This window comes from Globicephala melas, chromosome 1 (genome assembly GCF_963455315.2).
Source record: "Globicephala melas chromosome 1, mGloMel1.2, whole genome shotgun sequence".
Lineage (NCBI taxonomy): Eukaryota > Metazoa > Chordata > Mammalia > Artiodactyla > Delphinidae > Globicephala > Globicephala melas.
In genome coordinates, this window is record NC_083314.1 from 91,321,754 (window position 1) to 91,348,813 (window position 27,060).

A 27,060-nucleotide genomic window follows, 5' to 3' on the forward strand; every position below is an offset into this window, starting at 1 on the left:
CCTTTATGGGCTTCTGCCAGCTTTCCCGGGATCCCATCAGCAGGCTCTAAAGCAAGTGGAGTGTCCCAGCAGGTGTCATCCTGGTCACCAGAAACTGTAGAGGAGGAAGAATAATTTTCCCTCTACCCTTATTGTAAGGGTTGGCTGGGGTCCCTTTTTCTCTAGGGCACCTCATAAGTGGATAAACTGTGGCTACTGTAGTACAAGGTTGTCTTTGGTAAGGATAGCCTACTTGTTCACCCTTAAAACAAAATTTCATTCACCTGAGACCTCACACAGGACCAGCCCAGTTTAAGTCCAACCCATCTGACCCCGGACCCAGGCTGACTCCAGCCAGTTTCTGGACCCAGTCTGGAAGAAGAAAGGCTCAACTAAAGTCTGACAGTTCATACTGCAAAAGCTTGTGGAGCTGGGGTGGGAGAGGGACTTACCCACACCTCCAGAGGCAGCTAGAAACCAGCAAGCCAAGGGGCTCAGCACATACCTATCTCTGGCTGCTCGGGGTCTCCTTCCTTTGTTCCCTCTTCTGACACCAGAACTGTTAAAAGACAAACTGAGGCATATTAAAAATTTTAAGAGTTTGTTTGAACAAAAATGGATTCAAACCGGGCAGTGTCAAACTGGAAGATGTTAGGAGCGCTCCACCAACGGGAGCTCAGGGAGAGGCTTTTATAGAGAGGGCAGAAGCGAAGCAAGGAAGTCATTAATGGGCCACAGCTTAATTCCTGACTGGCTGTTTGTGACTGGTCATCCTTAGGTTTCCATTTCATAACCCTGTTTTGATTTTGGTTTGCTAACATAGGCCAACTTGGCATTAGAGCCACCTTAGTGCGACGGCCTCCAGGTTTAATCAGCAACAGTTACCCAAAGGATTTTCTACTTGGTTTACTCTGATGCTTGCTTTTGGGTGGAGGGAGGGCCTAGGATGATGTCAAATTACAGTCTTTCCTCCTCCCCTCAGGAAGTAAAGTCCACTGGCAGGAGTGCCTAAATTGGCTCTAACCCTGGGCTCTCACAATGCTTGCTTGTTTTCACAGGGCAGAAGAATGAAACGCCTTAGAAAAAGAGCAACATTCTGGAAAATTGTATAGTTTCTTTTTCTTCCCAGATTGTCTCAAGTCTGTGGAGGATTCCCTTGCTACACACCACATCAAAGGTAGGATGAAAATGGGACTGTGTGTTGGGGTTGGTCCTCTATAGTGTTTTGAACAACCGGCATCTCTCCCTGCGCGGCCTGCTCACCAGACAGACGGCCATACCACACGCCATGCCGGCAGATTCTCCTTCCCAGGAAGAAAGAGCCTGCCTGCCTACCTGCCGGTGGCAAATAAAGAATGCCGCCCTCTCTCTCAGAGTATCTACATTTTCTCTTTGCTTTTCCTCTCTCTATATATTTATTTTACTGAACCACTTGTGAGAAGGTAGCAGACTCTATGACACTTCACTCCTGAGCTTCTTAGCACACGCCTCCTAAGAACAAGCACATTCTTCGGCAGAACCACGAGACCACCATCACCCCTAAGAGATCTAACCTGGTCTGCTACACAGTCCTCATTCCAATTTCCCCAACGCAGCTCCTAAAGTCCTTTCCAACTTTTTTCTGGCCTGGGATCCATTCGAGGAACATGTTGTTGTCATGTCTATTTAGTCCATTAGAATATTTTCATTTTAGCAAGTGCTGTGAAAGGGAATTTCCAAACCTGAAGTTCCCCATCCCTTTTTTATCTCTCTAAAGTCAAGAGCTTACCCAGAGGATGGTGCACAGTTTGCCCTAGGATTTGGTTTGCAGACCTGGGGGGAGAATAGTGCAAGGAATGGCCACTCCACAATCAGTGAGGTCAGGCTTTGCGATCAACTCCTTTGCTATTCCTGCCTGAAGTGAACTGAGTGGTCATCTTTCAGAGGCCATTCAAACTGGTGGAAGAGAGATTTATGTGGTGGCTTTGATGTCCCTCACATCACAGCCTTTTGTTATCTTTTTCTCATTTCTCCCATGGTTCTGCCTGGATCATGATTATGGAATAAACGAGGATAAGGGGACAGTCTAGTGGGGCAGACTTTATATGTAACTAAGGACATACTCCAAGAGAACTGTCAGCTCCCTGTGGACTTCCAGGGGAAGCCAGGCAGCAGACCTCCACAAACATCCCCCAAATGGTACAAAGCCCTGCTTGTATTTTTGAGGTTGAGATCAGAGAGTCTATAAACTCCAGAGAGTCTGTAAACTTTAGAAATGAGGAGAAATCATCTAGTTTCAGAGGTGGGCTGAAAAAAAATTACAGTACAAGTGGTTTTATGCCACAGAGGAAATAAAAGTTAAGATCATTTTGTCGACTGAGTCAACTCTGTCTTGGATTCGTCACAGGAATCTTCTGCATTTAAAACAAACGAAGCATCATGCTGAAGAGGGAGGGGAAGGTCCGACCCTACACGAAAACCCTGGATGGAGGTTGGGGATGGATGGTTGTGTTTCATTTCTTCCTGGTAAGAATTTACTTTCCCCTTTGCTACTGCCTGAAAGAAGGCTCCCTGAGAAAGGCTCAGAGCAGACTAAGATCACTTATGAAATCCTTGACATTTGAATGGAAAGGGGGTTAGAGCAAGGCCAGGAACTGCCAATGAACCCAAGAGAAAGTTGAAAATGTCCTCCTTGAGTGAAAGCAGAAGCATTCCATCCTGTCTCCCACCCCTCCTTAAACCTACAGAGTGCTCCAGTTACCATCAGCAGCTCTGCCCTCGCTGCATGGCAATTAGGATTTGGGGACAATCGTACATTTAACCATCCCAGAAGTAGCACTGGAAACCACTAAAAAGTGCTTTTGCAGGGGTGGGTGGGGAGGGGGTTCCCCAGCTCAGCCCAGCATAGACGTAACCCTGCTGGAAGCATCCTCCGTCTCTCCTAGGGGGCAGGGACTTTTCTTCTGTTCTGCCTGCTGTCCACTTCCCAACCCATCCCCGCCAACCATAACTTATGCTAGAGTTAGGCCCAATGTATATTTCTGACATGTCTGGAAAGGGAGAGAATGATGTGGATTCTGAAACTGGAGCCTGATTTTTCTCCTTCATCCATAAGCAGCTGGACTCCGCACTCTGTTTTTTAATTAACTTCTTTCCTTCCTCCTCCCAGAAGCTCTTGGGGTCGTTATGTGAGGCAGTGGTGATGTGACTCAGCATGCTTATTCTGATGGGACTGGTGAATCCCATCACAGCTATATCCCAAACCACCCTGAGAATGGCACCAGCTCCCCAATTCCTCTTAAGTGTTCCCAAGTAAGTTAACTTTGAGATGTATTCACAAAGACACCCTTCCCTCCTGATCCTCCTCCCCAGCCCAGCCCTACAGTAAGAAGCTCCCAGGGAAGGGAGTGCAGGTCCTGGTGACTACTAACTACCCTGAAGCCCACAATGTGGAAATACCACACCTCCTCCCTTATGACAGAGAAGGGGAAAGGAGGGCAAGAAGTCCTCAGCCAGGATATACATAATACAAAACTCCGAACCACAGGACTATTTGTTAAACATTAGCTTCATTACCAAAGAATGTGGAATCTTTTTTTTCCTCCCAGAAGTGTTACTAAAAAGGAAACTAAGGACACCCTAGGTCTGAGAGCCTTCCTGTGACTGGGCCACCTCCCCACATCACAGGCTTTGCAGACCTGGCATTGTTGGTGAGGATCTCTAATTCTCCCACCTTTCTCCCCAATAACTCCTTTTCCTGTATTATCCTCTGAGGATAGGAAGTTATTTGATCAATTTAGTTGCTGGTAAGAAAAGCTGTCTAACAACCAGATTAATAAACAATGTCCCACTTTTTTGGGTGTGATGCTACTTATAAAAGCACACACACAAAAAAAACATTTTGGGTCCTCAAAATGTTAACAGTTAACTCAGGCCAATCACCCACAGTGGTAATGTGGGTACTTAAGATGACGATGCTTTTGTGTCTGCATAAGTTACAAGTCTACTTTTCTATAATAGATGAGCTCCTGAAAAGATGAGTGAAAAACCCAATAACAACATGTTCTTCAGGAGCTCTCTACTTTTTTTAAAAAAATGACTCATATTCTAACTTACCATACTTTATAACTACATATTTGCATGATTGTTTTCTGTATTCAGCCTGTGTCCCAGGACTGAATGTTCCATGAGCACAGGGGCCAAGTCTGTTTGCTCACCACTGTAAGCCCTAGTAAATAGCCTGGAACACAGTAGGCACTCAATATATACCTGTTGACAGATGGGAGGATGGATGGATGGATGACGGGGTAAGCCCATGTACAGTGTCTGATGTGGACTCTGGAACAGGACTGAAACCCATCAACCTTGGTCCAAAACACGAGATGAAATAGTATAATATAGATTTATCTAGTCTGCTTAGTTAACTAAGGGAATATCTGGACCTTGGGGAAAAGATTTTTAATAGCTCTGAGTCAAAACAGAAACAAAGTTGGAAGGTTACAAGTTAAGGGAGGGAGGCAGGGTGGCTAAAAAGGCTATGTCCTTGGCTTTCTTGATATACACAGTGGTAGGCACAGACCCAGTTATTAGAGACAAGTCATATCCACTTACAGCTGCTATGCCCAGACACCAGGGAAAGACCAGAGAGGAAAGGTACTAAATTGGGGGGACCAGTAGCTAGCCAAACTCAGATGGCTAAGAACATAGAGGCCAGCATCGTGTAGATGCCAGCACAGAACCCATGTCCACAGAAAAAGAGGAAGGGTAATTTTACAGAATGATGCCTCATTGTCACATTCCCTGCTCATGAGAGGAGGCAATCACCGCCCTGTATTTTAAACTGAAAGAAACAAGTCTGGGTCATTTAAGGTTCATGTATATTCTCTAGCCTCATTTCCTGATAGGGGTGCGTTTAAGGCACGTTATGATTACAAAGTGCTTGATAAAATGCTTTTTCCATTTTTGAATATATAGCCCTGGTGTCCATAGCATTGTTCACTCTAAATAAGGAAAGTCTTGTAGCTTCTATCAAATCAGAATGGGAAAAAGAACATTAAGGGACTTCCTCCTCACCACCCCATCTTTTGCAACCTTGGAGCACCACCACTGATTCCTAGTCCCTTATTCCAAACAAGAAATAATACTTGTCTGAAGTAAGAGTCTAGCAGAGAGGTTGGAGGGGAAGGCCTTGGTTATTTTATTCAGTAGGTAGAGGCTGAGGGAAGGAGGTTCCTAAGTGGAGGTAGGTCTCTGATTTGGGTGAGTGGGTGGATGGTACTAATCAAGAGAAATGAAAAGGAAGAGTAGGCATGGGATAAGAGAAAGATGAGTTTAGTTTTGGATAAGTTAACCTGAGTTAGAAAGATATGGTAGACATTAATATGAGTCTCGAGCTCTTGGGAGAGCAGAATGGTTACACAAGATAACAAAAACATAGTTAATAGTTTGAGTATTAAGTGCTAAGTATTACTTTACCAGAATTTTCTCAGTCTTCACAGTACTATGAGCTAGGTGACATTTACTTTTCCTCTACTTTATAAAAGAGGAAGCTTAACTTCCGTAGTTTGCCCAAGGTCACACCCCTAACAGGAAGCAGAGCCAGGATTCTGGCCGAGGCAGGCTGACTGCAGATGGAACACAGTATTCACAACTACACCATGAGTTCAAGGGTGGTAATTAAAACCTTGAGACTGAATGGTTGTCTATGGGGCAGGTATAAAATGAGATGACTGCAGAACCACAGGGGGAAATATTCACCAGGTGAACAGAGAAAGAATCAGTGAAAAGGAACCCAGGATCTGTGGTCCTTCCACAATGCATAGCCAGCTTGACAGCAGAGAAAGTGGCCTTGAAACACCAAGGCCACTGAAAAAAAGGAAAGGAAAGGGGCCACTAAGAAGCCCCTGGAGACAAGAGTGAGTACATGTGGCTCCTGGGCTTTGACTGACTGCAGAGCCTGGCTAGGCCTCCCTTCTAGTTCCCCTCAGACCCTTGCTCCTCACTGCCCCCCTTCTAATCAGAATTCCAAGAAACAAATGCTGGTACTCCACTGAAAGAAAACCTGACCTCAAAAGAGGCGCTCCGCCTAGTGGAAGGAATGAGGGTGGTGCGGGCAAAAGGGTTAGATGGGACAGAAAAAAAGGGTGGGGGCACATGACCCAACCGTAAGGTGACCATACATCCTCATTACCCTTGCTGTCCAGGCATCAATTAATAGCACTACTTTTCACTCTCAAAGAGCTTCAGCTGGGTGATAAATTATTATGGTTGCCGTATTTATATACCAGGTGAGGGAGGGTACTCAGCTCAAAAGCAGAGTTAAAGCAAAGCTAACCTAAGGACTGACAGAACAATTCTTTTGGATCAACACACATCTCTCACAAAGGTAACTGGAATTAGCTGTTTTTAACACATGCTACTGTAACAGGATGGTACAGTGGTTGGTCTGGAGTCAGTCTATCTGGGTTCAAGTCTTAGCTCCAGCATCCCCAACTTGAGCAACTTTTAAGCTAAATCTCAATTTTCTGAATTTCTAATACAATATTGACACACCTATTCCATGCCTTTGTAATGAGAATTAAATGAGATGCCTTCATGTAAAGTGATTAGACACTCTAAGTGGACAACCCGCCCCTAAAATTTAAAATGTTACAAAGAGGAACTGGCAAACAAACTGGTAAAATACAGGTTACACAGAGAATCAGAGCCTCCAGCAGTTCCAACCTCCCCTGTAATGGCTTACTCACCACCTGACTTGGACTCTTTGGTCTGCTTTGATTTAGGTAAATGTATTCGTGATGGGGATGACCAAGACTTTTGCAATTTTCTTTGTGGTTTTTCAAGAAGAGTTTGAAGGCACCTCAGAGCAAACTGGTTGGATTGGATCCATCATGTCATCGCTTCGTTTTTCTGCAGGTATAAAGCCATCAATAAGCTTGCTGTCCAAGGAAAAGGACCACCAAAGGGCAATTCCAAGAAGACTCACCTGTCAGTCAATCAAGACTGAAGCTTTGCTAAAATTCAGGTTCATTTATCAACATGTAAAGCTGAGAAAAGGACTTGCAGTGTTTAGCCTCCGCTTGACTTGGAAAAACTAGACAAATTAGTGCTTAAACAAAGAAAGGTGAAGAATCCAACTATTTAATTCCATGATTCAATTTTCATGCCTTGTTTCTTTCAACACTGTCTTAATATAGGTCCAGTGAGCCAGTCTCTCAACTGGAATGTCGACCATAAAGCTCTGACCATAAAGCTCTAAAAGACAGAACCAATTCCTCTTCCTTTAGTTCTAGTTGGAGCTAGAACATGGTGTAGATAAATAATTGAACTTTGTTCTAGTCATAGGTCACTAGAGGCAACCTTTTTTTGCAGAGGTTTCATAATGCATTTTCAGCAAGCTTCCTTTCCAAACCTGCTTATTTACAATTTTTTCTTTAAAACAAACAAAAATCAACAAAACTTCTTCCTAAAAGCAAAATAGTGTGGGGCTGGGAATATTAAGAAACTCAATACAGACACCTTTTTGAAGGATACACAAATGTAGAGTCCTCTTATTTCCCTTCAGTTGCCCATTTAAACTGCACACCAGAAGACAAGGGATGCCAGAGCACATTTAACTAGCATTTGTTTCTTTTCCCAAGGTCCCCTAGTTGCTGTTACTTGTGACATAATTGGAGAGAAAACTGCCTCCATTCTTGGGGCTTTCCTTGTTACTGGTGGATATCTGATCAGCAGCTGGGCTACAAGCATTCCCTTTCTTTGTGTGACTATGGGATTTTTACCTGGTGAGTCCATTGTAAAAGTTAAGACTTAAAAAAAAAATGGAACCAGGAACCTTCCCTTTTACTCTCCATGAGTTCAAAAGACCTACTTATATTATCTCAGGTCCAGGAGAATATCTTGTCCAGTACCAAGCCACTTAATGTGAAAGTGATTCCAAGCTATTATGTTTTTCTTTTAGGTTTGGGTTCTGCTTTCTTGTACCAAGTCGCTGCTGTGGTCACTACCAAATACTTCAAAAAACGATTAGCTCTTTCTACAGCTATTGCCCGTTCAGGGATGGGACTGACATTTCTGTTAGCGCCTTTTACAAAAGTCCTGATAGATCTATATGACTGGACAGGTGAGTCATTCTAAGTTTCTGAACCATCAACTCTGTAAGATTTAATGTTGAGCCCTCTCTATGATGACTACAGAGGAAGTGAGCATGATTCTAAAGTAAAGTATTCTTCCTTGGAGAATATATGGCAAAAGAGACTCTGAACTACTTGCAGGCTTTGCCCGCCATGCAGGCAACTCAGAGTTCACCATAGAGTTCAAGTCTGAGGGGATGGAGGGCAATCTATGCGGCTGGGGAAACACACCTTTGCAGGGAAAGCGGTACTCCTGCGGAAACAAGGATCCTCTACTCAAAGCATTCTCTTCAAATTTTCTCTTTAAGAAAAAAATCTGCATTTAAAAAAGTCTCCTCCATCAGATTCACTAAAATAGACGGAAAAAAACTGAGTGAAAAGAGGATTATGTTCCTTAATACTTAATCTTTTATATACTGTCAACTATAAATTTTCACGAATAAAAACCATTCACTCCACAATTTTCTTCATACCTGAGATAAAACATTTGGATTAAAATAACCTCAAAGTATTGGGGAAAAAAAATCTATGTATATGTACATATATGTGAATATATAAGCCTATTCCTATCTACAGAGCAGTTTTGTTGAACTTTTCCTTTCCTGATTAAAAAAACCACCAGTAGTCTCATGGTGAACAAGACCAGCTGACAAATCCGTAAGACAGGATAGCAGAACCTACAGTTAATTCTATCTCTAGAAGCAACACACCCAAGTCACAGCTTTGGTCAGGACATGCTGAAGTCAAGCAACTACTCAGCTTCAAAGGCAACACTGGCATGTCTTCTTTCTAGGACATTTAAAACATCACGGGATGACAGGCTATCTCCTCTTCTAAGGCAGTTTCCAAATGATTCCCGTTACCTAATTCTGTATTTTCTGTACCTAAATCTACACCCTCCCTTCAGGATATTTAAAACACACTGTAATTTTCTAACATTTGAAATGACTTCCCCCCACCCCAAACCATTTTTTTCCTTTAGCACAAATAACTCTCCTTCCATGCCCCCTAGTGGCACAGCTTTCCCCTTTTCTATCTGCAAGGACTCCGTTTTCACAAGGATACAGCAGTGTGTACGGCTAACAGTTAAGTCAATGGATTTAAATGCTTTCAGCTAAATACAAGGACAAAGCAGTGTTTTCAGGAATTACTGCACTATGACTGAATATTTAGTGGTGGGGCCTCTTCTGAGCCTAAGCATACAGAGTATTGTGAAATGAGAGAGGTAATTTTTAGCTTAACTTCTCAATTTCTCTCTCCTGTTTAGGTGCCCTTATATTATTTGGAGCAATCACATTGCATTTGGTGCCTTCTAGTATGCTCTTGAGACCCACCCATATCAAAAGCGAGAGCAATTCCGATATTAAAGATAAAAGTAGCAGTTTTTCTGCAAGTAGTCCAGAGGCAGCATGTGGGACAGAAACATCATGCCGCAATGAGATACAAGAGTCTGCCATCAGGGACAATACTATGCAGGATGGACAACCTGGTATAAGTTTAACAGTCTCACAAAATCAAAATGAAGAGTTCAACAATGAACCTAACAGGAACAGACTCTTCCAAAAAACTAATGAAGAAAGTTATGGCAATAAGACTATTTTGTGGAGCTGCAAACAAAAACTCTTTGATTTTTCTCTTCTTAAGAATCCTTTTTTCTACATATTTACGTGGTCTTTTCTCCTCAGTCAGTTGGCATATTTCATCCCTACCTTTCACCTGGTAGCCAGAGCCAAAACACTGGGGATTAATATCATGGACGCCTCCTACCTCGTTTCTGTAGCTGGTAAGAAAGTCTACTTCAACCTCACCCTCAAAAGGAGAAATGAACTTAATTTCACAAAAATTTATTAAATTTAATTTTTAAAAAGCTTAAGAATAATATTTTTTTTAAAAAAAAAGAGTTGTGGGAAGGCCAGAAAAGCAAGTTTTTTGAGGCTGGTGGGAGCAGCAGGACTTTCCCTCCAACCTGTCACTGCATCTTGCACACAGGCTCTTCCCTACCAGACAGCAGACCCCAAAGCAAGTCTTATTTTCATATGTCAGTATCTAAGTATTTGTTGGATACCGAACTTTAGAAAGCTGGTTCTCAGTGACAACAGCCATTTTAGCAAGCAAAAACAATCCTAGGTAGGCTGTACAGTGCAGTGGTTGAAAGGATTGGTTCTGGAGCTAGACTTTCCAGGTTCAAGTTTTTGCAGTGTATGACAGTGTGACCTTGGGCAAGATACTTGCCTTCTCTGTGTCTCAATTTCCTTGTAATATATGAATAATAGCATCTACTCTCAGAAGGTTATTAGGATTAAGCAAGTAATGCATGTAGAGTTCAGAATAGTACATGAACTACTGTAAGCATTCAATAATGTTCTAGTAGTATTCGTAGCTAAGAATTTTCCCCCCTTTAACTCAAAGTAAGCGGATAAGATAAATAAGCATACTAAGGCTAGTCATTAATGGGTAGGCTGACATTTAGAATGAAAAAAAAAATCATTTTAGTTGAGTACTTATAAAAATGTATGGAAACAGAATGCTTGATCTAGAAGATATGGATTCTTTCAACTGACAAAATAGGGAGTCTAAAAAAATGAAAATGAATGAAATGGAACTGGTTTGCTCTATCTGGAAATTCTCAGTAGCTCAACATTAACTTTTCTCTTGCTAATTTCTGGAAAAGCCTATTTACCAAGCCCTTGCAAAACTGACTGCACCCCATTTCCAACTGCTTCAGTCAAATAAAACTTGTGTACACAAGAAAAAGATACATAGCTAAACTGACTTTTTTTCCACTAAAGTGTCTGGTAGTATCAATTTAGATCAGATTAGGGCTTTACAGCAGGACCAAAGAACATAATAAAGTTTCAATATGTATCCTAGAAATAACTGTAAAAATATAGAGATGGCAGTATGAATTTTTAATTCCTTTTTGTGGAGCAATTTATGTTTGAACCACAGGAGAATTTTAAGTATAAAACAACTGCAGCTCATGCTCCTCTTGGTGAAAATCTCTTTCAGTATTTAACTGCTATATTAACATATAATAGGATAAAGGATAAGAATGTTCTGTTATCATAAAACTAAGTGAAAAATGTTATTCTTAAATTTTATTCAAGTTACACCATAGTTCCAGTGTTCAAGAGATGATGTCCCATTTCCAGACTTTCTACATATTTTCAAGTTAAACATAATAGCCTTTGGAGAAGGACTTAATTACCAAAACCTCATACAATTATAAGTCTCAACATCTGTTTTTTTTTTCTTCACCATAAGACTTTACTATTTATACTCCAGTCGTCCACCATATGACTTCCCCAGGACACTAACCTGTGGGTTTACTAATCTTCAAGAAATCTCACTTCCTCACCACTTCAAGGGAGGCCTACTGAGCCCAGCGTTCTCTATAACCTGGTATTCCCAGTTTGGTGGTATGAGTTTCCCAAACACAGTGAGAAAAAATACCTGGTGAGTCCTCTACCCAACTCTGAAGGAGTCTTTCTGGTATTTTATTGATGTGTCTGGAATAGGTAAGTAAATGACAGAATCTATTGATAGACAAATGGAACCGTTTTTTTTTCTCTTATGTCCCAGCCTCAGGATGAAGTCATATTACTTAGGAAAAGATGCCTTATGCATTTACAGTTTTCAAAGGGGCTAGGAAAATGGAATTAGGATTTCATAAGACCTTTTCAATATTGTTCCAGGTATCATTGAGACAGTCAGTCAGATTATCTCCGGATGGGTTGCTGATCAAAACTGGATCAAGAAGTATCATTACCACAAGTCTTACCTCATCCTCTGCGGCATCACTAACCTGCTTGCTCCTTTTGCCACCACATTTCCACTACTTATGACCTATACCACCTTCTTTGCCATTTTCTCCGGTGGTTACCTGGCATTGATACTTCCTGTACTGGTGAGTAGACGTACTCATTAATGTTCTTACACCATTTAGTAAAAGTGTTAACAATCACCTCCCCAAAAGAGAAAACATATTTTGTATTAATTTTATAATTAAAAACATACTCAGAAACCTTGTAGCTATATCTTATCCAGCTATTCATCTCACCTTGGGGGGGTGGGGCCGGGGGGGGTGAGAGGACTATCCCCCCATGGGACGTGGGACAGGAAAGAAGAGCAAAATAGGGATCAGAAGGATTCCATTTTGCTTATCAGTCTCCCAGGTTAGACTTCTGTTCACTTCTTTCCTTCAGGTCCAGACATTTCTTTGGTTCTAAGACACATCTTGGAAGAGTTCCTTAAAAGAAAAAAGGGCTTCCTGACCAGCACTGGCTTCTCTTTTGTAGAGAGAAGTTCTGTATACTTTAATAAGGACATTGTGTTTTTAACTCCTCTCCATCTTTACCCCAAATTGACATAAAGTCCTAGACCTGAACGGAACTGAGTTATACAAATACTTCTGGGTTTTTCTTGGAACCCCATGGGTTCTTAGAACTAGGTACCCAGTGTGCTGCAACAGAATCCCCCGGAATCTTCTGACCTGATATCAATATTAGCATAAGTGCTGCAGGATCTTATATGAGGCTTAAGCAAAAATCAAACTTTCTAAAGCTGAAATCAACTCCTGTGATATCTGATTTCTTATAAACCAATGGTTGGTATTCAGCCATAGGTGGATTCAATAATACCACTGTCAGCTCCAACTGTAAATACCATTTCCTAACAGAGAAGAGCAGTGAGGTTCAGGGGAAAAAAGTATCCCTGAACCAATTAAAAGATTTTTAAAAAGAAACAAAAACCAACGTTCCTTACTAATAAAATGAAAACACTGTCTGCCTACTGAAATTACTATTCCTTATCTGCCTCAGCTCTTTCATAATATCAGAGTAAAATGCCATCCAAATCACCTCAGAAGTCAACTGTTCACAGTTTCAGATGACATACACAGTATTTGCCCCTCTGTAGGCAAAGGTCTCCACAGAATTTCACCCTCAATATGGCTAACATTGGATTCTAATCCCTGCAGGTTGATCTGTCTGGGAATTCTATGGTACACAGGTTCTTGGGGCTTGCCAGTTTCTTTGCTGGGATGGCTGTCCTTTCTGGACCACCTTTAGCAGGTAACAGCTTACCCACATTCTGAGTAAACTTGAAAAGCAATGAAACAAAATGCTGATCCATGATTAATGGTAACACGTAATGACGTTATCAGGTTAAAAGAAACTGATGATTATCTCTGCTGTTCCTATACCAACGCTCACAACTCCATCACTAATCCAGGAGAATCTCAGGGTTAATTCAACAGATGTGCACTAGGCAGATTCTTACATTCTCTTGGGAGTCTTAGAGCAGGGATTGTGTGTATATCTACTTCTCTGGGGAGACAATCCAGAGTTTTATCAGATGCCCAAAGACCTATGATGGTTAAAAACAAAAACAAACAAAAGCTGTCTTGGATTAAGGCCAGAATCTGTGGAGAGGATATGTGGGGCCACTGGAGAACATTAAATACAAGTAGAGTAAAACTTGGGGGAGTTCTGTTTTTAAGTCAACTTTAAGACTGAAGCATTGTTTTACATTCACTTTTTACCTATTGGGACATTTTGTGCTTGCTGAACATTTAATCTAAGACTATTAAAAGACTGCCTACTCACACAAATTTCTTTAGGAAACAGACTTAAGCTTTAGTATCTTACACTATAGGTTCTCAATATAGTTGAATTACAAATTAGTACAGCATTTCCAATCATCCACAAAAAGGAATTCAGCCTAAAACTTACTTCTGCTTCCCTCAGTCCTGAAGACAGAAAAAGGGTCTGATCTTGTCCCACTATCATTTTTTTAAACTAAGTTTTATAATGACATTAGATTTACACCTCTATGAACTTAAGACTTAAAGGCACATATCAAAAGTATAAAAACTTAATAAAAGAAATTATTACTGAAGGTAAAACAATGTACCACTATCTGAGTTTCAATTTAGGTATACCTATCTAAAGGAAAAAATTACACAAATACACAACTAAGTCCTTATTTGCATTTATGAACACACCTCTTCCCATGAGCTCTAACTCAGCCAATACTTCGTAACTGGAAAACAGGCTAGAATTTTATAGCCCAGAATTGTTATACAGGGAGTGGTAAAAGACCAAGCACCAGAGGTGGCTAGCAGAGCTACTCTATGGCTAGTATCCAGGTCAGTGAAATACAGAGTTCAAATACAGTTTGCTGATGATTTTTTTTCAATTTTGACCCTTCTTCACTGGCTGTCCTAATGATGCCTTGGAACTTTTCAAGCCTATTAGGCCAAAAGTGTAGGGAAGTAACAAATACCAGGGCACAGAATATCTTATTCAAATGATGAAGGCAAATAACAAAACTACAACATGTTTAGAGATAAATGTTTTTGTATACATTTAAAAATATTTAAAGAGTTCAATGTATGAGAAGACAAAGCAAGTTTTGTGAGGAGTATTACTTAAAAGGAAAAAGCTATAGATGTATGTGTGGGTCTTGAAACCAATTTGTTGGTCATGATCTTTAAAATTTTTTTTTTTTAATAAAAAAGGACCACGAGCAGATTACAAATCAGAGTGCATCACTTTATTGTGAAACTTATTTCACACGCACACACACCTATGTAACAGAAAACATATGTGATGTAAAACACATTTCTTACTATTAGTGAGTCAAAAAAAAAAAAGTTACAAGCCTTTTATTACCCAATATCCATGATACCCTAGCACTGTATGTGAGGATAAAGACAGAGCTCATGGTAGAATTTTTACCTGCTAACTCTGAAAATGTTATTTAGGCAATCATAAATTTTTTAAGTTCTACAAAAAAGTCAAAGGAAGTGATAAGGCTATTGCTGAAAGCTTAAGTACAGGTTTTTAGTCTGGGAGTTGCTCAGAGTATCTTAAACAAGATTATGATAATAATATATAATTAAGTTTCCTGCTCTGTACCACGGTTTCTCATTGACTACAATGTAGTGCTAGGCTTCTTGCTGAAGGGAGACTTCGGGAGAGCCCTTGCTGTAGGTCCTTGCTCTGTGAAGTGACAAGAGGGTTTTACAAAGGCCATTAGATTTGTTCCTAACTTCTGACTCCAGCAGCAACTACTAAAGAACATCAGAAATACTGAGCTACAGATCCACTCAACCCTCAACTGGTACAGGCAAGTTACGTTACTGTCTTTAGCTTTAACTAAATCAAAAGGCTTACTGGTTATAAAATATCAAATTCTAAACCAAACTTAGATCTTCCGAACTGTATGAGATCCTCATTTTTTACTTACCTAGACTTGTTATTACCAAATTACAAAAGGTGAAATTCCTATAAAAGATTACAGGCATTTAAAATAAGGAATCTAGCAAACAGTAAAATGTTTCACAATAATCCTCAGTCAAAAGACTAGTTAAAAATGGTACATGAATAATAATTTTCTCCTTCCTGTATGGAAATAAAGAAGAAAAACAAGTTAGTTCTATACAGCATATTTTAAAAATTCAAGGAAAGGGGAATATAAAGCACAGGAAACCCAAGGAATCATATAACCGAGATTTTTTAAAGTTACTTTTTTCTTAAAAAAAACGTAAATAGAGCATATGGGCAAGAAAATTATTTATACATCTTTTGTAATGGTGATTATGATAAGAAATACAGTGGCAACAAAATTCTCCATCAGATCTTGGTTAAAATTGACAGGCATTGAAATAAATAATAGTTTAAAAATTATCCCCCGCCACTCCCCACAAGTGACCACCCTGCCCGCTCCACCCCACAGCTCTCCCTACTCCTGCCAATACTCAGCAACAAATTCAATTTTAGTTAATAATATGGCCTGCTTCAGACTGGACCAGTTTCAGGGTTTTTCTAGTTTCCTGACCTAGGTGGTCAGTAGACCCAAGGGTAGACCAAATGTCACTGTTCATCCAAACCCAAATGCTGTTTTTTGCTGGTAGGTGGCATCCAGAACTATACACTGACACCAAGATGGAAGCCTTGGAAGGTTGTGGAAAAATAAAAAGTATTAATATTTTTAAAACTTAATATACATTTCTAATAGACCCCTGTTAACAAAAGTACACCTGCAGAAAGCAATCTAAATACAAAAATAGTGCCTTTGGCAAAAAAAACAAGTATACAGTCGTATTCTCCCATGTACAAGACAGCTATAAGTTACTTATGTTAAATTCCTAGTCCTGTACCTGAGGTATTTGACATATGAGCTCAAAATGCTAAGGGCTGTTCAGTTTCATTTAAAAATAAAACCACTTGGGCTTCCCTGGTGGCACAGTGGTTGAGAGTCCGCCTGCCGATGCAGGGGACACGGGTTCGTGCCCCGGTCCGGGAAGATCCCACATGGCACGGAGCGGCTGGGCCCGTGAGCCACGGCCGCTGAGCCTGCGCGTCTGGAGCCTGTGCTCCGCAACGGGAGGGGCCACAACAGTGAGAGGCCCACGTACCGCAAACAAACAAACAAATAAATAAACAAATAAAAATAAAACCACCAACAGCCCATATCAGCTGCCTATAAAACAAAACCACCGAATGTAGTTCCTCTCTCTTCCACATACACCCCCCTTTCCCAACTGATGAGTGCATATATTATGCTAATATTTATTTTAATATAAAAAATTTAAATCACAAATCTCTGAAAACTCCCTTAAAATGCCATAAATAATTTTGTTTTTGTTTTCACCACCAAAAATTTATTTTCCATCCATACAGGTGATTTCCCTTATCCATTTAGCCCTCCCTCCTGCCCCTTCCCCTCTGATAACAACTACCCTATTCTCTTATCTACATGTCTGTTTGGTTTGGTTTGTTCATTTATTTTGTTTTTGTTTGGTTCACAAATAATTATTTGATTGTAACTCAATATTCATTCAATAATTATTAAGCAACTTATTAGCACAGAACTCTACTAGCTGCCACATGGACAAAGAGAAGACAAAATTATTTGTTCAATGTTCTTTCATACCTTATTGGATCATGGTATAGCATTCACTCTGTCAGCCACATACACTGCTTAACATTAGGACTTAGTCTAAAATGTCTAAAACTGAGAATTGTTAGAACCTGCATTCTTCTTCCACTTCATTAATTGAAAATTCGGTTGAGCCACTGTAACCCATGTCTCCATTTTCTTACCTTTAAATGAAGGCACCCTAAGCTTTGGTATAATAAAAATGACCTTAAAATATAGTAAAGCTTCACTCAATCAAGCAGATATTTCACAAAAATAATTTTTTTCAATAAATTCAAGGAGAGTTGTTTCTAATGCCAAATAATTATAAGTTGATTGTACTCCAGAATAAGCTAAAGGTAACTAGTTCCTAAAGAAGAAGTACATCTCTCTCTTGCTATTATTATTATTATTTTTTTTTTTTTTTTTTTCCGGTACGCGGGCCTCTCACTGTTGTGGCCTCTCCCGTTGCGGAGCACAGGCTCTGGACGCGCAGGCTCAGCGGCCATGGCTCACGGGCCCAGCCGCTCTGCGGCATGTAGGATCTTCCCAGACCGGGGCATGAACCCACGTCCCCTGCATCGGCAGGCAGACTCTCAACCACTGCGCCACCAGGGAAGCCCTCTTGCTATTATTATTCAACCTCACAATTCATCAGAAACACCATGGGGCAAAACTGGTAATTTTGCATTAACTTTTTCCGAGTTTTTTTCTTTTTTATGAATTTATTTATGTAGTTTTATTTATTTTTGGCTGAGTGGGGTCTTCATTGCTGCACATGGGCTTTCTCTAGTTGCAGCAAGCAGGGGCTACTCTTAGTTGCAGTGCGTGGGTTTCTCATTCTCTTATTGCGGAGCATGGGCTCTGGGCACGCGGGCTTCAGTAGTTGTGGCATGCGGGCACAGTAGTTGCGGCGCATGCGCTTAGTTGCTCCGCGGCATGAGGGATCTTCCAGGACCAGGGCTCGAACCCGTGTCCCCTGCATTGGCAGGCGGATTCTTAACCACTGCGCCACCAGGGAAGTCCTGCATTAACTCTTCATCTGCGTTTTTTACAAGAAAAGACAATGGCTAAAATGGAAATTCATCCATCTAAGCTTGTCTCTCTGTCCCATGAACACAGACAAGTTCATCTCCTCATGAAATGACAGGTCATTTCCTATCTCTATTACATCCTCATTTCAGATACAATGTTAAACAGATATTCCACCCAGTCCTCACTCCACCTTTTATCAACCATGCCCTCTAGAGTTTTATCAGTCATCTTGGCCTATCAGTTGAGAATTTCTCTACGGCCTGAAATTTTATTTGGAAAACAAACACACAAGCAACTCAACCTTTTGGTCTGCTATAAATCCATTTTGGAGATTGGGGATACGGGGGACAAGAAGGCAGAACAAAGTTCTCTGTCCTTTAAATCCTGAGAAATATATTATACCCTGAAGAGGCAAAAGGAAACAATGTAAATCATTTCTTTATCCAGTGGTTATTTTCCCCATAAGCAACAAAACCTACAGAATTTTACTTTGATACAGCATTCCTAGGATTAATGAATCCCTACAAAAGCATCAAAAATAAATTCCAAATAGCTCTCTATTGTGGTTTAAAAAGGAGAAGGGGGAGGTAGTCCTTTCCTTGCAAGGCCAAGGAATCAAGTTTCAAAATCCTAACACAGACCACAATCCTCTTAATAAAACTTACAACACAGAGCCAATACTTATAGCACTACCAGTAAATCTTATGGCAAATTTCTATCATGAGGCCTTTAGAGAGCTCCTGTCTTAAAAGGCACTGAGGTTTATATTTGCTAAACCATGTTTCCCAAGATTTTTCCCTTCATGGTACATACAGGAAATATTTGTACAGCACACCCTAAGTAAAATGACAAGGCTGCTAACAGCCAGTGGGCAGCTCCAGTGACCCCAAGAATGTGAGAAGTTCATTGTCTCTGCACACCTTGGAAGTCTGCCACTATTCTACAGCCGAACAGCTAGAAGCTCTGGTTCAACACCGGCCAGTCACTTACAGAATCCTCAACAACTAATTTGAACTACCATCAAGGAACTTTGGAATTAACGGCCTTCTAGGGGTATTTCAAATCTTAACAAGATGACCAATAATAAACTTACAGTAGTAATCCTATTGAAAAGGATTCATAAATCAGCTAAAAATCAACTTCTGAGATATCAGATATGAATACTTTTTAGACAAGATGTTAAACTCATTTTTAAACGTGTATGGCTTAACCCATAAAATGATATAGAGTATCGTTTTTAAAATGTTGACATTTAAAAAAATGAATTTAGATTCTATATTAAACATCAAACTTAAAAGATTATTCCAATCCCTTTTTTGTTGACTGTAAGAAAACTGGTTTGCAAAACTGTTTAAGGAAGCTGAGGCCTATCTTCTTAGTTGTTTTAAATTATCACAGGAAACATTATTAGATATTCCTACCCAGAACAAGGGTTACAGCTATAAAGAAGTAATTTGGACAACAACTTTATTGTATGTAAGAATCAACTGGGTGCCACCTAGGAGGAAGTATGCTTAGGAAGCCAATGAATTTGCACAATTAACATGCATCTTAAGTGAATCTGATGCAGGTAGTCTGGAGACACCAAGGAAATGCTTAGAGGGGACTTCAGCTTAGGAAGTCTGCACCAGTAGGCAGCGTACTCCTCAGAATGCTGGCTACATACAGTATTCCTTAGCATGGAGTGGAGGCTCAGATCCATTGCACGCTTTCCTGGACTGTGGCTAGTATTCTCTGCCACTCACAATGCTTTTGCTATGACCACAAAGAAACCCAGTCTTTTGAATGTCAACTTATGCGTGTATTTCCATTTGAAAATGATTAGAATGCAGTGGTTTCTGAACTACCAACAATAACCCTGAAACTGTTTAGGGTTGAAAGTGCATTTGTATACATCTATTTCGTGCTATTATAAAAAAAGTACAAAGACCTAATAAAATCAGATCAAATATACAGTCTTCTTTTTTTTTTTTTGGCTGCACCACGTGGCGTGTAGGATCTTAGCTCCCTGACCAGGGATCGAACCCGCGTTCCGTGCAGTGGAAGTGAGGAGTCCTAACGACAGGACTGCCAGCCAATTCCCTATACAGTCTTATTTTACTTTCAATGGTGGGGAAAGGCTAATTATTCCAACCAAACAGAGATGTTTGGTTAAAGCAGCAAAGCTATGAATTTAACTTACCTAGTAGCCACTTAAATTTAAGCTTGATTATGAAGCTAATATTTTCATAGGACAATTAATTAATAATAGTACACTATAGTCCTGCATCTTACATTTCACCTCATATTTGCTATTATAAATAACATCTTAAAACTAAATACTCAACTGCACATTATTATCGTATGGAATGGCAATTAGATCTTAGAGACAGAATTTTAAAATACACTAATCTCTCAATAATCAAGCATGAATGGGAGAAACAGATTTAAAACAAATTATTTCATTAAACTTTGCATTGGTTATTCCCTGGCAGTCCAGTGGTTAGGACTCAGCGCTCTCACTGCCAGGGGCCCAGGTACAATCCCTGGTTGGGGAACTAAGATTCTGCAAGCTGTGCGACACGACATACATACATACATGCATAAATAAATAAATAAATAAAAACTTTGCATGGAAATACATGGAAACAGTTCTAAAGCATGCTAAGTAATTCCCTGCCCTGGTAAGAAAATACACTAAATATATCTTAATCTTTCACATTTCAGAAACAACATTCTGACTTTAAATGTATGTGAAATGAAAGGCTTATAAGCAGTTTTCTCTTAAACTGTTTTAGTCCCTCCAGGATTTATAAAACAACTCAGTTTCACTATTTTTAGCTTTACCCTCCTGACCTTTCAGCAGCACTATCTACCTCCCTCTCCAAGAATTTGTAGTCTTTTCCTAGAGTGTTACTTCAAATACCCCTGTCTTACAATTCACAGGTTATATATAAACTGGTAAATTGCTATACTAAGGGACGAAGGCAAGAATGACAAAGGATAAGAGGGGGTGCTGCTGCTTTCCACAGTTCCTCCTTCATAGAAATTTCTAGAAAAACTGACAGATTGGTCAACCGTTTCTTAGATATCTAAAGGTCAATCAACATAATACAAAGACTTGTCCCAGTCGGTTTCACTATTTTGCTTAACTCCAAGAAACATTTAATTGAGGTCACTGATCAAACAGTAAAAGCAAGTTAAAGTTAGCTGAATTTAAATAAAACATTCCATTCATTCATTACATTAAGAAAAGGAAACAAAAAGCTAATGAAGCAAACAAACAAAAATTGAAAGTCTCTATCACAGCCAAGTGAGAGAATAAAAAGGAGAGGAGATAGAGACACACAATCAGACAAAAAAAAAAAAAAAAAGGGTATACTCTACACATCCAGTGAGAAATCATGTTCCAAGACATAAGTGAAAATCAAAAGGTACAATGTAAGCTCCATGCAGACAGATATTTTCATCCATTTTTGTCCATGGGTTTATCCCTAGTAACCAGAACTGTGCTGGCATGGAGTACCAAAATTTTTTGAATAAATGATCAGAATAACATCCTTGACTTAAGGTTTTTCAAGATTTTAAATATAAAAACTTATAAAAGTCATATTGTAAGTTTGCATCTACAAACATAACATGCATACAATAATCTAGAAAAGACTGTGACTCCCCGAGAGGTCCTGAGCCCTTTTTAGGGAGCCTGAGGTCAAAACTATTTTCATAATAATATTGAGACATTATTTGCCTTTTTCACAGGGTTGACTTTTGCAATAACGTATAAACATTGGTGCCTTGCACAATATTCTTTGCCACCACAAACTCACACTTTTTTTTAAAAAAAGCGTTTCACCTAAGAAGTTCTAGTATGTGCCATTAGCCAAATGATTTTGAGGACCCTCCCAATTCTTGCTTTTAAAAGAGCACTTTGAGATTTCAGGGGGAATTATCGTCATTGTTTAACCCACTTGGCCAAGTAAGTCAGTTCCTTTTCATTTGTTCTCATAACCTCCTGAACCATCCATCCCCTCACAGCCTTTATCTCAGGTGTAATTTATGCGGTTAATACCAAATCCCCACTAAACTATATGGTCTATGAGGGCAGGGACCATGTCTGTTTTGGCTCATTATCATATCCTCAACACCCAGCACGTTGCTGGGAACACAGTAAGAATTCAAATGTCTGTTCAGTGAAGGAAAAAAAGATAATAATCAGTTCTCACTTTTTTCTTTGGAAAACAGTAATTCACAATACTTTTCTTCATAAGAATAGTGGTCTTCTAATAAAATTCATTGTAAAATGAAATGGTACGTGTTCCTAATTTTCTCCAACTTCCATTACAAGACTGGAGATGGGCTCTGGGTTCACGATTACTTTTAACCCAACGTTTAAACCCCTAACTCAGATGGAATTGATTTAACTTCATCAATAGAAAATAAGACAGGTAAGCAGCTTGACTAACTTTCTAATGGGTCACAATACAGACTAGTAAGTACAGGAGGCTCCTTCCTTCAAGGAACGGTTCATGGCTGGGAACTACTAATGGAAAGGTTTGCATCACTAACAGAAATCCTTCCTTCCGTATAGGCTGGTTATATGATTATACCCAGACATACACCGGCTCCTTCTACCTCTCGGGCATATGCTATCTCCTCTCTTCAGTTTCCCTTTTCTTTGTACCATTGGCTGAGAGATGGAAAAACAGTCTGACCAGAAAGAGAGAGGACTGCAATCAAGTGAGAGCTTAACAAAACAAAGTCTAAACTAAAAGTCACTGGAAACAAAAGCATGGAAGAAAAGTACCCGCATTTGTAAACTAAGAAGGTGAACCACATAATTTTTTAAGGTTCCTTTTTGCTTTAGCACTCTGAAGAATGTCTAACTGGTGGTAAGAAAAGAGTAATAGCAACTTAAATTAAACTCCGTTAGTATTTAATCAAATAGGCTAAAATTTTAATCAGTTGAAGCAGTTACTTTAGATATTAAATGAAAATCAGAATGTACTGTAATAATAAATTAACCAAACTCTCAGCTGTGCCATGGTAATTCAGTCGCAAAAATATGTAAAGACAGAAAACCATTTTCCTTCATATAGAGCAGTATTAAACAGAGTCATTGAACTCTGGAATGTGAATGAACATTGAAACATTGTTTAGTGACTGGAAGAGTATACACCCCCCAAATAGTTTATCTTTGCTTCTTAACTAGAGGTAATCTTTGTTTTCTTTCATTATTTTGTTTCTTAAATTTTCTATAATAAACATGTATTGCTATGTAATAAAAAAATAAATAAGAACTGCTAAAAAAAGAAAAAACCCCACAAACAACAAACCTTTATTGCAAGATCATTTGAATAGTATTCCTACTCATCCAAACAATGTTACTTTTTCACTATATCTAATTATCTGGAATGTTCAAGCTAAATATCTAGACATATCTTCAGAACAAGTTTTATATGAAAGTTGAATAGGTGGCTCTTAACGGGAGATAAACCAAAAGATGTTTCTTAAATATGGAATAATTATGTTAACTAATTAATGTCACTTAGACTAAGCAACTACATGTGGATAGAGAGCTCTTCATTATCTGGGTGATTTTAAAAGGAAAAAAAGACCACCCTAGAGTTCTCTGCAATACCAACCTCCTCTAGAATCTCCTTCAGAATGGTCCTCAAGACTATTATTACTATTATTATTCCATCTTTCCATTCCTCTCTGCTTTGAAATATCTACTAATTCCCTATAGAGAAAAATCCTAAACTGAAAGCCTGGTTTTAGCTCCAAAATGCCACACCCTCTCACTCTCTACGTGTGCCTTTGTACAAGCTGTGCCACCAGTTACAATCCCAATGGCTTGCCATTCTCCACCAGGCACGGTCTCACTTATCCTTCACAATCTGACTCACCAAAAGCCTCTGGAAAACCTCCCCCAGCATTGTCATTCTCTCCTCTGTAATCTCATCTAACTTTTTTTTTAATTAATTAATTAATTTTTGGCTGCATTGGGTCTTCATTTCTGTGCATGGGCTTTCTCTAGCTGTGGCAAGCGGGGGCCACTCTTCATAGCGGTGTGCGGGCCTCTCACTACCGAGGCCTCTCTTGGTGCGGAGCACAAGCTCCAGACGCGCAGGCTCAGTAGTTGTGGCTCACGGGACTAGTTGCTCCACGGCCTGTGGGATCCTCCCAGACCAGGGCTCGAACCCGTGTCTCCTGCATTAGCAGGCAGATTCTCAACCACTGCGCCACCAGGGAAGCCCTAACTTTTTTTTTTTTTTATCTTTATTGGAGTATAATTGCTTTACAATGGTGTGTTAGTTTCTGCTCTATAACAAAGTGAATCAGTTATACATATACATATGTTCCCATATCTCTTCCCTCTTGCGTCTCCCTCCCTCCCACCCTCCCTATCCCACCCCTCCAGGCTGTCACAAAGCACCAAGCTGATCTCCCTGTGCTATGCGGCTGCTTCCCACTAGGTATCTCTTTTACGTTTGGTAGTGTATATATGTCCATGCCTCTCTCTTGCTTTGTCGCAGCTTACCCTTTCCCCATCTAACTTTTAACAGAGCACTATATATGAGCTGACATGTCAATCTTTTCCATCAGTCTGCAAGATCAACAAGATGGATCTATTTCCCAAGGGCCAGCACCAATTCTGGAACCAAATTAATCTGGGTTCAAATCTGCGTTATCTTAAAAACTGCAGTCGGTCCTATTTAAAATGTATAGGTTTTACACTTAAATGTAAATGTCTAACATTCTTTTTACATTTCAGATGTAAGACAATATGAATAGAGCAGAAACAGTACCGCCTCACACAAACAGCAAAAATAATAATAAATCCAAGCTCTGCTACCTGTTACTATGTAACCTCGTGAAAGTTAGCCTCTCTGAGTCCCAATTTCCTCCTCTGTAAAATGAGGATTCCACCAAGCTACCTCACAGCTATACTATGAGGATTAAATGAAAACATACTTGTACCAAGCAAAATACCCTTCATACACAGTAGCTGATAATTTCCTTTCTTCTTCTTTCTACATCAAAGCACAAGATTAAGAAAATCAATGATTTACTAGGAACCACTCTATCCGTCCCCCCTTCCCTCTTGAGCAATAACTGTTCTCAAAAGACGTTAACTACCTAGGGCAACTAGATTCTTTCCTCCTATGAAAGCAAACTATACATTTTAAGCAGAACCAACTACAGGGAGTTCCCTGGTGGCCTAGTGCTTAGCATTCAGGGCTTTCACTGCCATGGGCGGGGTTCAATCCCTGGTTGGGGAACTGAGATCCTGCAAGCCGCGCGGCCAAAAAAAAATAAAATAAAATAACCCACAAAACAGTAAAAGTAGAACCAACTAAAGAACTCCAAGTTGAATTCTGATTTACATAGGCTTTATGACTCTTACACAACAGGGCAGTTCTTCATCCTACTCCATGCTAACAGCCCCTCTAAACCTGGGCGGTATGGATCAAGAAAGACTGACTCCCTAGACTACAGGAAGCTAAAGACTTCATAACTAATGTATTCACTATATTAACAATTAACTTTAAATGTTCCTATTCATTTACTCCTGCCCTTGAACAATATTATAAGATGTTAACACATTTCTAAGTAACCATAATCTACAAATACTATCTCGGACAGATACAGGGTTTCAAGAAAAGCAAGAGTACACTGATTTTCTATCTCCTTCCCCCTCAAGATATCCCATGGGACAAAGAGGAAACAAAGAGGCTTAGCATGTGTCTGGAGTAGGCTGGTGAAGAACTTTATTTCAACATCTAATACATACTAGTCACTGAGGCAGACACATTTTATATTTAATCTTAATTTAATATTCACAAACTTTGGAAGAAAATACTATGATGACTATTTTACAAATGAATAAACTTAAGGTCAAAGTAATTAAACACCCAGTAAGTAGAGGAGTCATAACTCAAACTCAAACTGACAAAAAACCCTACACTTTCCCCTTCAGACAACCCTGGCTGCTTAGCAGTGTCACAAGATTACGAAGCTAATTTAATTGTAAGCAGTTATCTTATAATAAATTTGTTCTAACTCAAATTGGCATAAACTTTTAATATCTAGATTGAAATGAAAATGAGGATGCAAAATACCTAAGAACCAAAACAAACAAATTAAAGCCACAAAACACATCTGCTACAATGCAATAATAATGTAGTTGTTAAAGATAATGAACTTTTTTAGGTCTTCCAATATTCACCAACCCTGACCAAAGAAGGTAATGCCTAAGTATGTGCCACTTATAATTCCTCAATACTAAAATATTAGTTGAAATGTTTATAAAGTATATAAAGTATTATCTATAAATATACATATTTAGTAGAGCATAACTTGAACATAAAAGTTCAATAATACTTTCTTCACAGTTACTTGCTGAGATATTTAAAACAATTAAGATACCATTTCTTGCTGTTCTTACTCTAAGAAAATGTCATACCACCACTGTAAAAGGAATTTTCTATATACGTTGTTCAGGAAATACTATTTCTGATACTAAAACTCTACCCACACAGAGCAACTAAGCCCGTGTGCCCCAACTACTGAGCCTGCTCTCTAGAGCCCGTGAGCCACAACTACTGAGCCCGTGCACCACAACTACTGAAGCCTGCACGCCTAGAGCCAGTGCTCCGCAACAACAGAAGCCACCGCAATGAGAAGCCCACGCACAACGAAGAGTAGCCCCGGCTTGCGGCAACTAGAGAAAGCCTGCGCGCAGCAATGAAGACCCAATACAGCCAAAAATAAATAAAATAAATAAATTTATAAATAAATAAATAAATAAAACTCCACCTTATAGTACTTTTAAGTTTTTAAAGTTCTTTCCCACCTATTACCTCATCAGCATCATGCCAATCCTATGAGGAAGATGGATAGGTATTAATATTCCTGTCTTACACCTAAGGACAAAAGCAAATTAAGACCAAGTTATTTGCCTAAAGTTACAAAGCTAGTCCTAATGGAGCCAATTCTGAAAACTAATTAACAACGCTGATTAGATCAC

The 27,060-nt window shown here is 39.6% G+C and overlaps 1 protein-coding gene across 5 annotated transcripts; it reads left to right on the plus strand.

The window, feature by feature from the left end:
- Positions 1-819: 819 nt before the first annotated feature.
- On the plus strand, positions 820-27,060 carry SLC16A4 (solute carrier family 16 member 4). 5 transcript variants are annotated; one of them, XM_030868982.2, is made up of 10 exons: positions 833-1,156; positions 2,366-2,484; positions 6,741-6,873; positions 7,599-7,742; positions 7,919-8,080; positions 9,358-9,873; positions 11,786-11,997; positions 13,069-13,162; positions 22,618-22,854; positions 26,573-27,060. In XM_030868982.2, exons 2-9 carry the CDS (start codon positions 2,398-2,400, stop codon positions 22,776-22,778), a joined length of 1,509 nt encoding a protein of 502 aa, XP_030724842.1. In that variant the 5' UTR covers positions 833-1,156; positions 2,366-2,397; the 3' UTR covers positions 22,779-22,854; positions 26,573-27,060. The 5 variants fall into 5 exon arrangements, with proteins under 5 accessions (XP_060157419.1, XP_060157422.1, XP_030724842.1 ...); XM_060301436.1 differs by lacking the exon at positions 7,599-7,742 and having other exon boundaries at positions 820-1,156; XM_060301439.1 differs by lacking the exon at positions 9,358-9,873 and having other exon boundaries at positions 828-1,156.

What these genes read in the sequence shown, in the direction of transcription:
- SLC16A4 (XM_030868982.2), top strand. Translation starts at nt 2,398, where the DNA reads ATGCTGAAGAGGGAGGGGAAGGTCCGACCCTACACGAAAACCCTGGAT. An exon ending in TTGTGTTTCATTTCTTCCTG is followed by an intron (nt 2,485 to 6,740) that starts GTAAGAATTTAC and finishes GCTTTGATTTAG; the next exon opens with GTAAATGTATTCGTGATGGG. An exon ending in CATTGATACTTCCTGTACTG is followed by an intron (nt 11,998 to 13,068) that starts GTGAGTAGACGT and finishes TAATCCCTGCAG; the next exon opens with GTTGATCTGTCTGGGAATTC.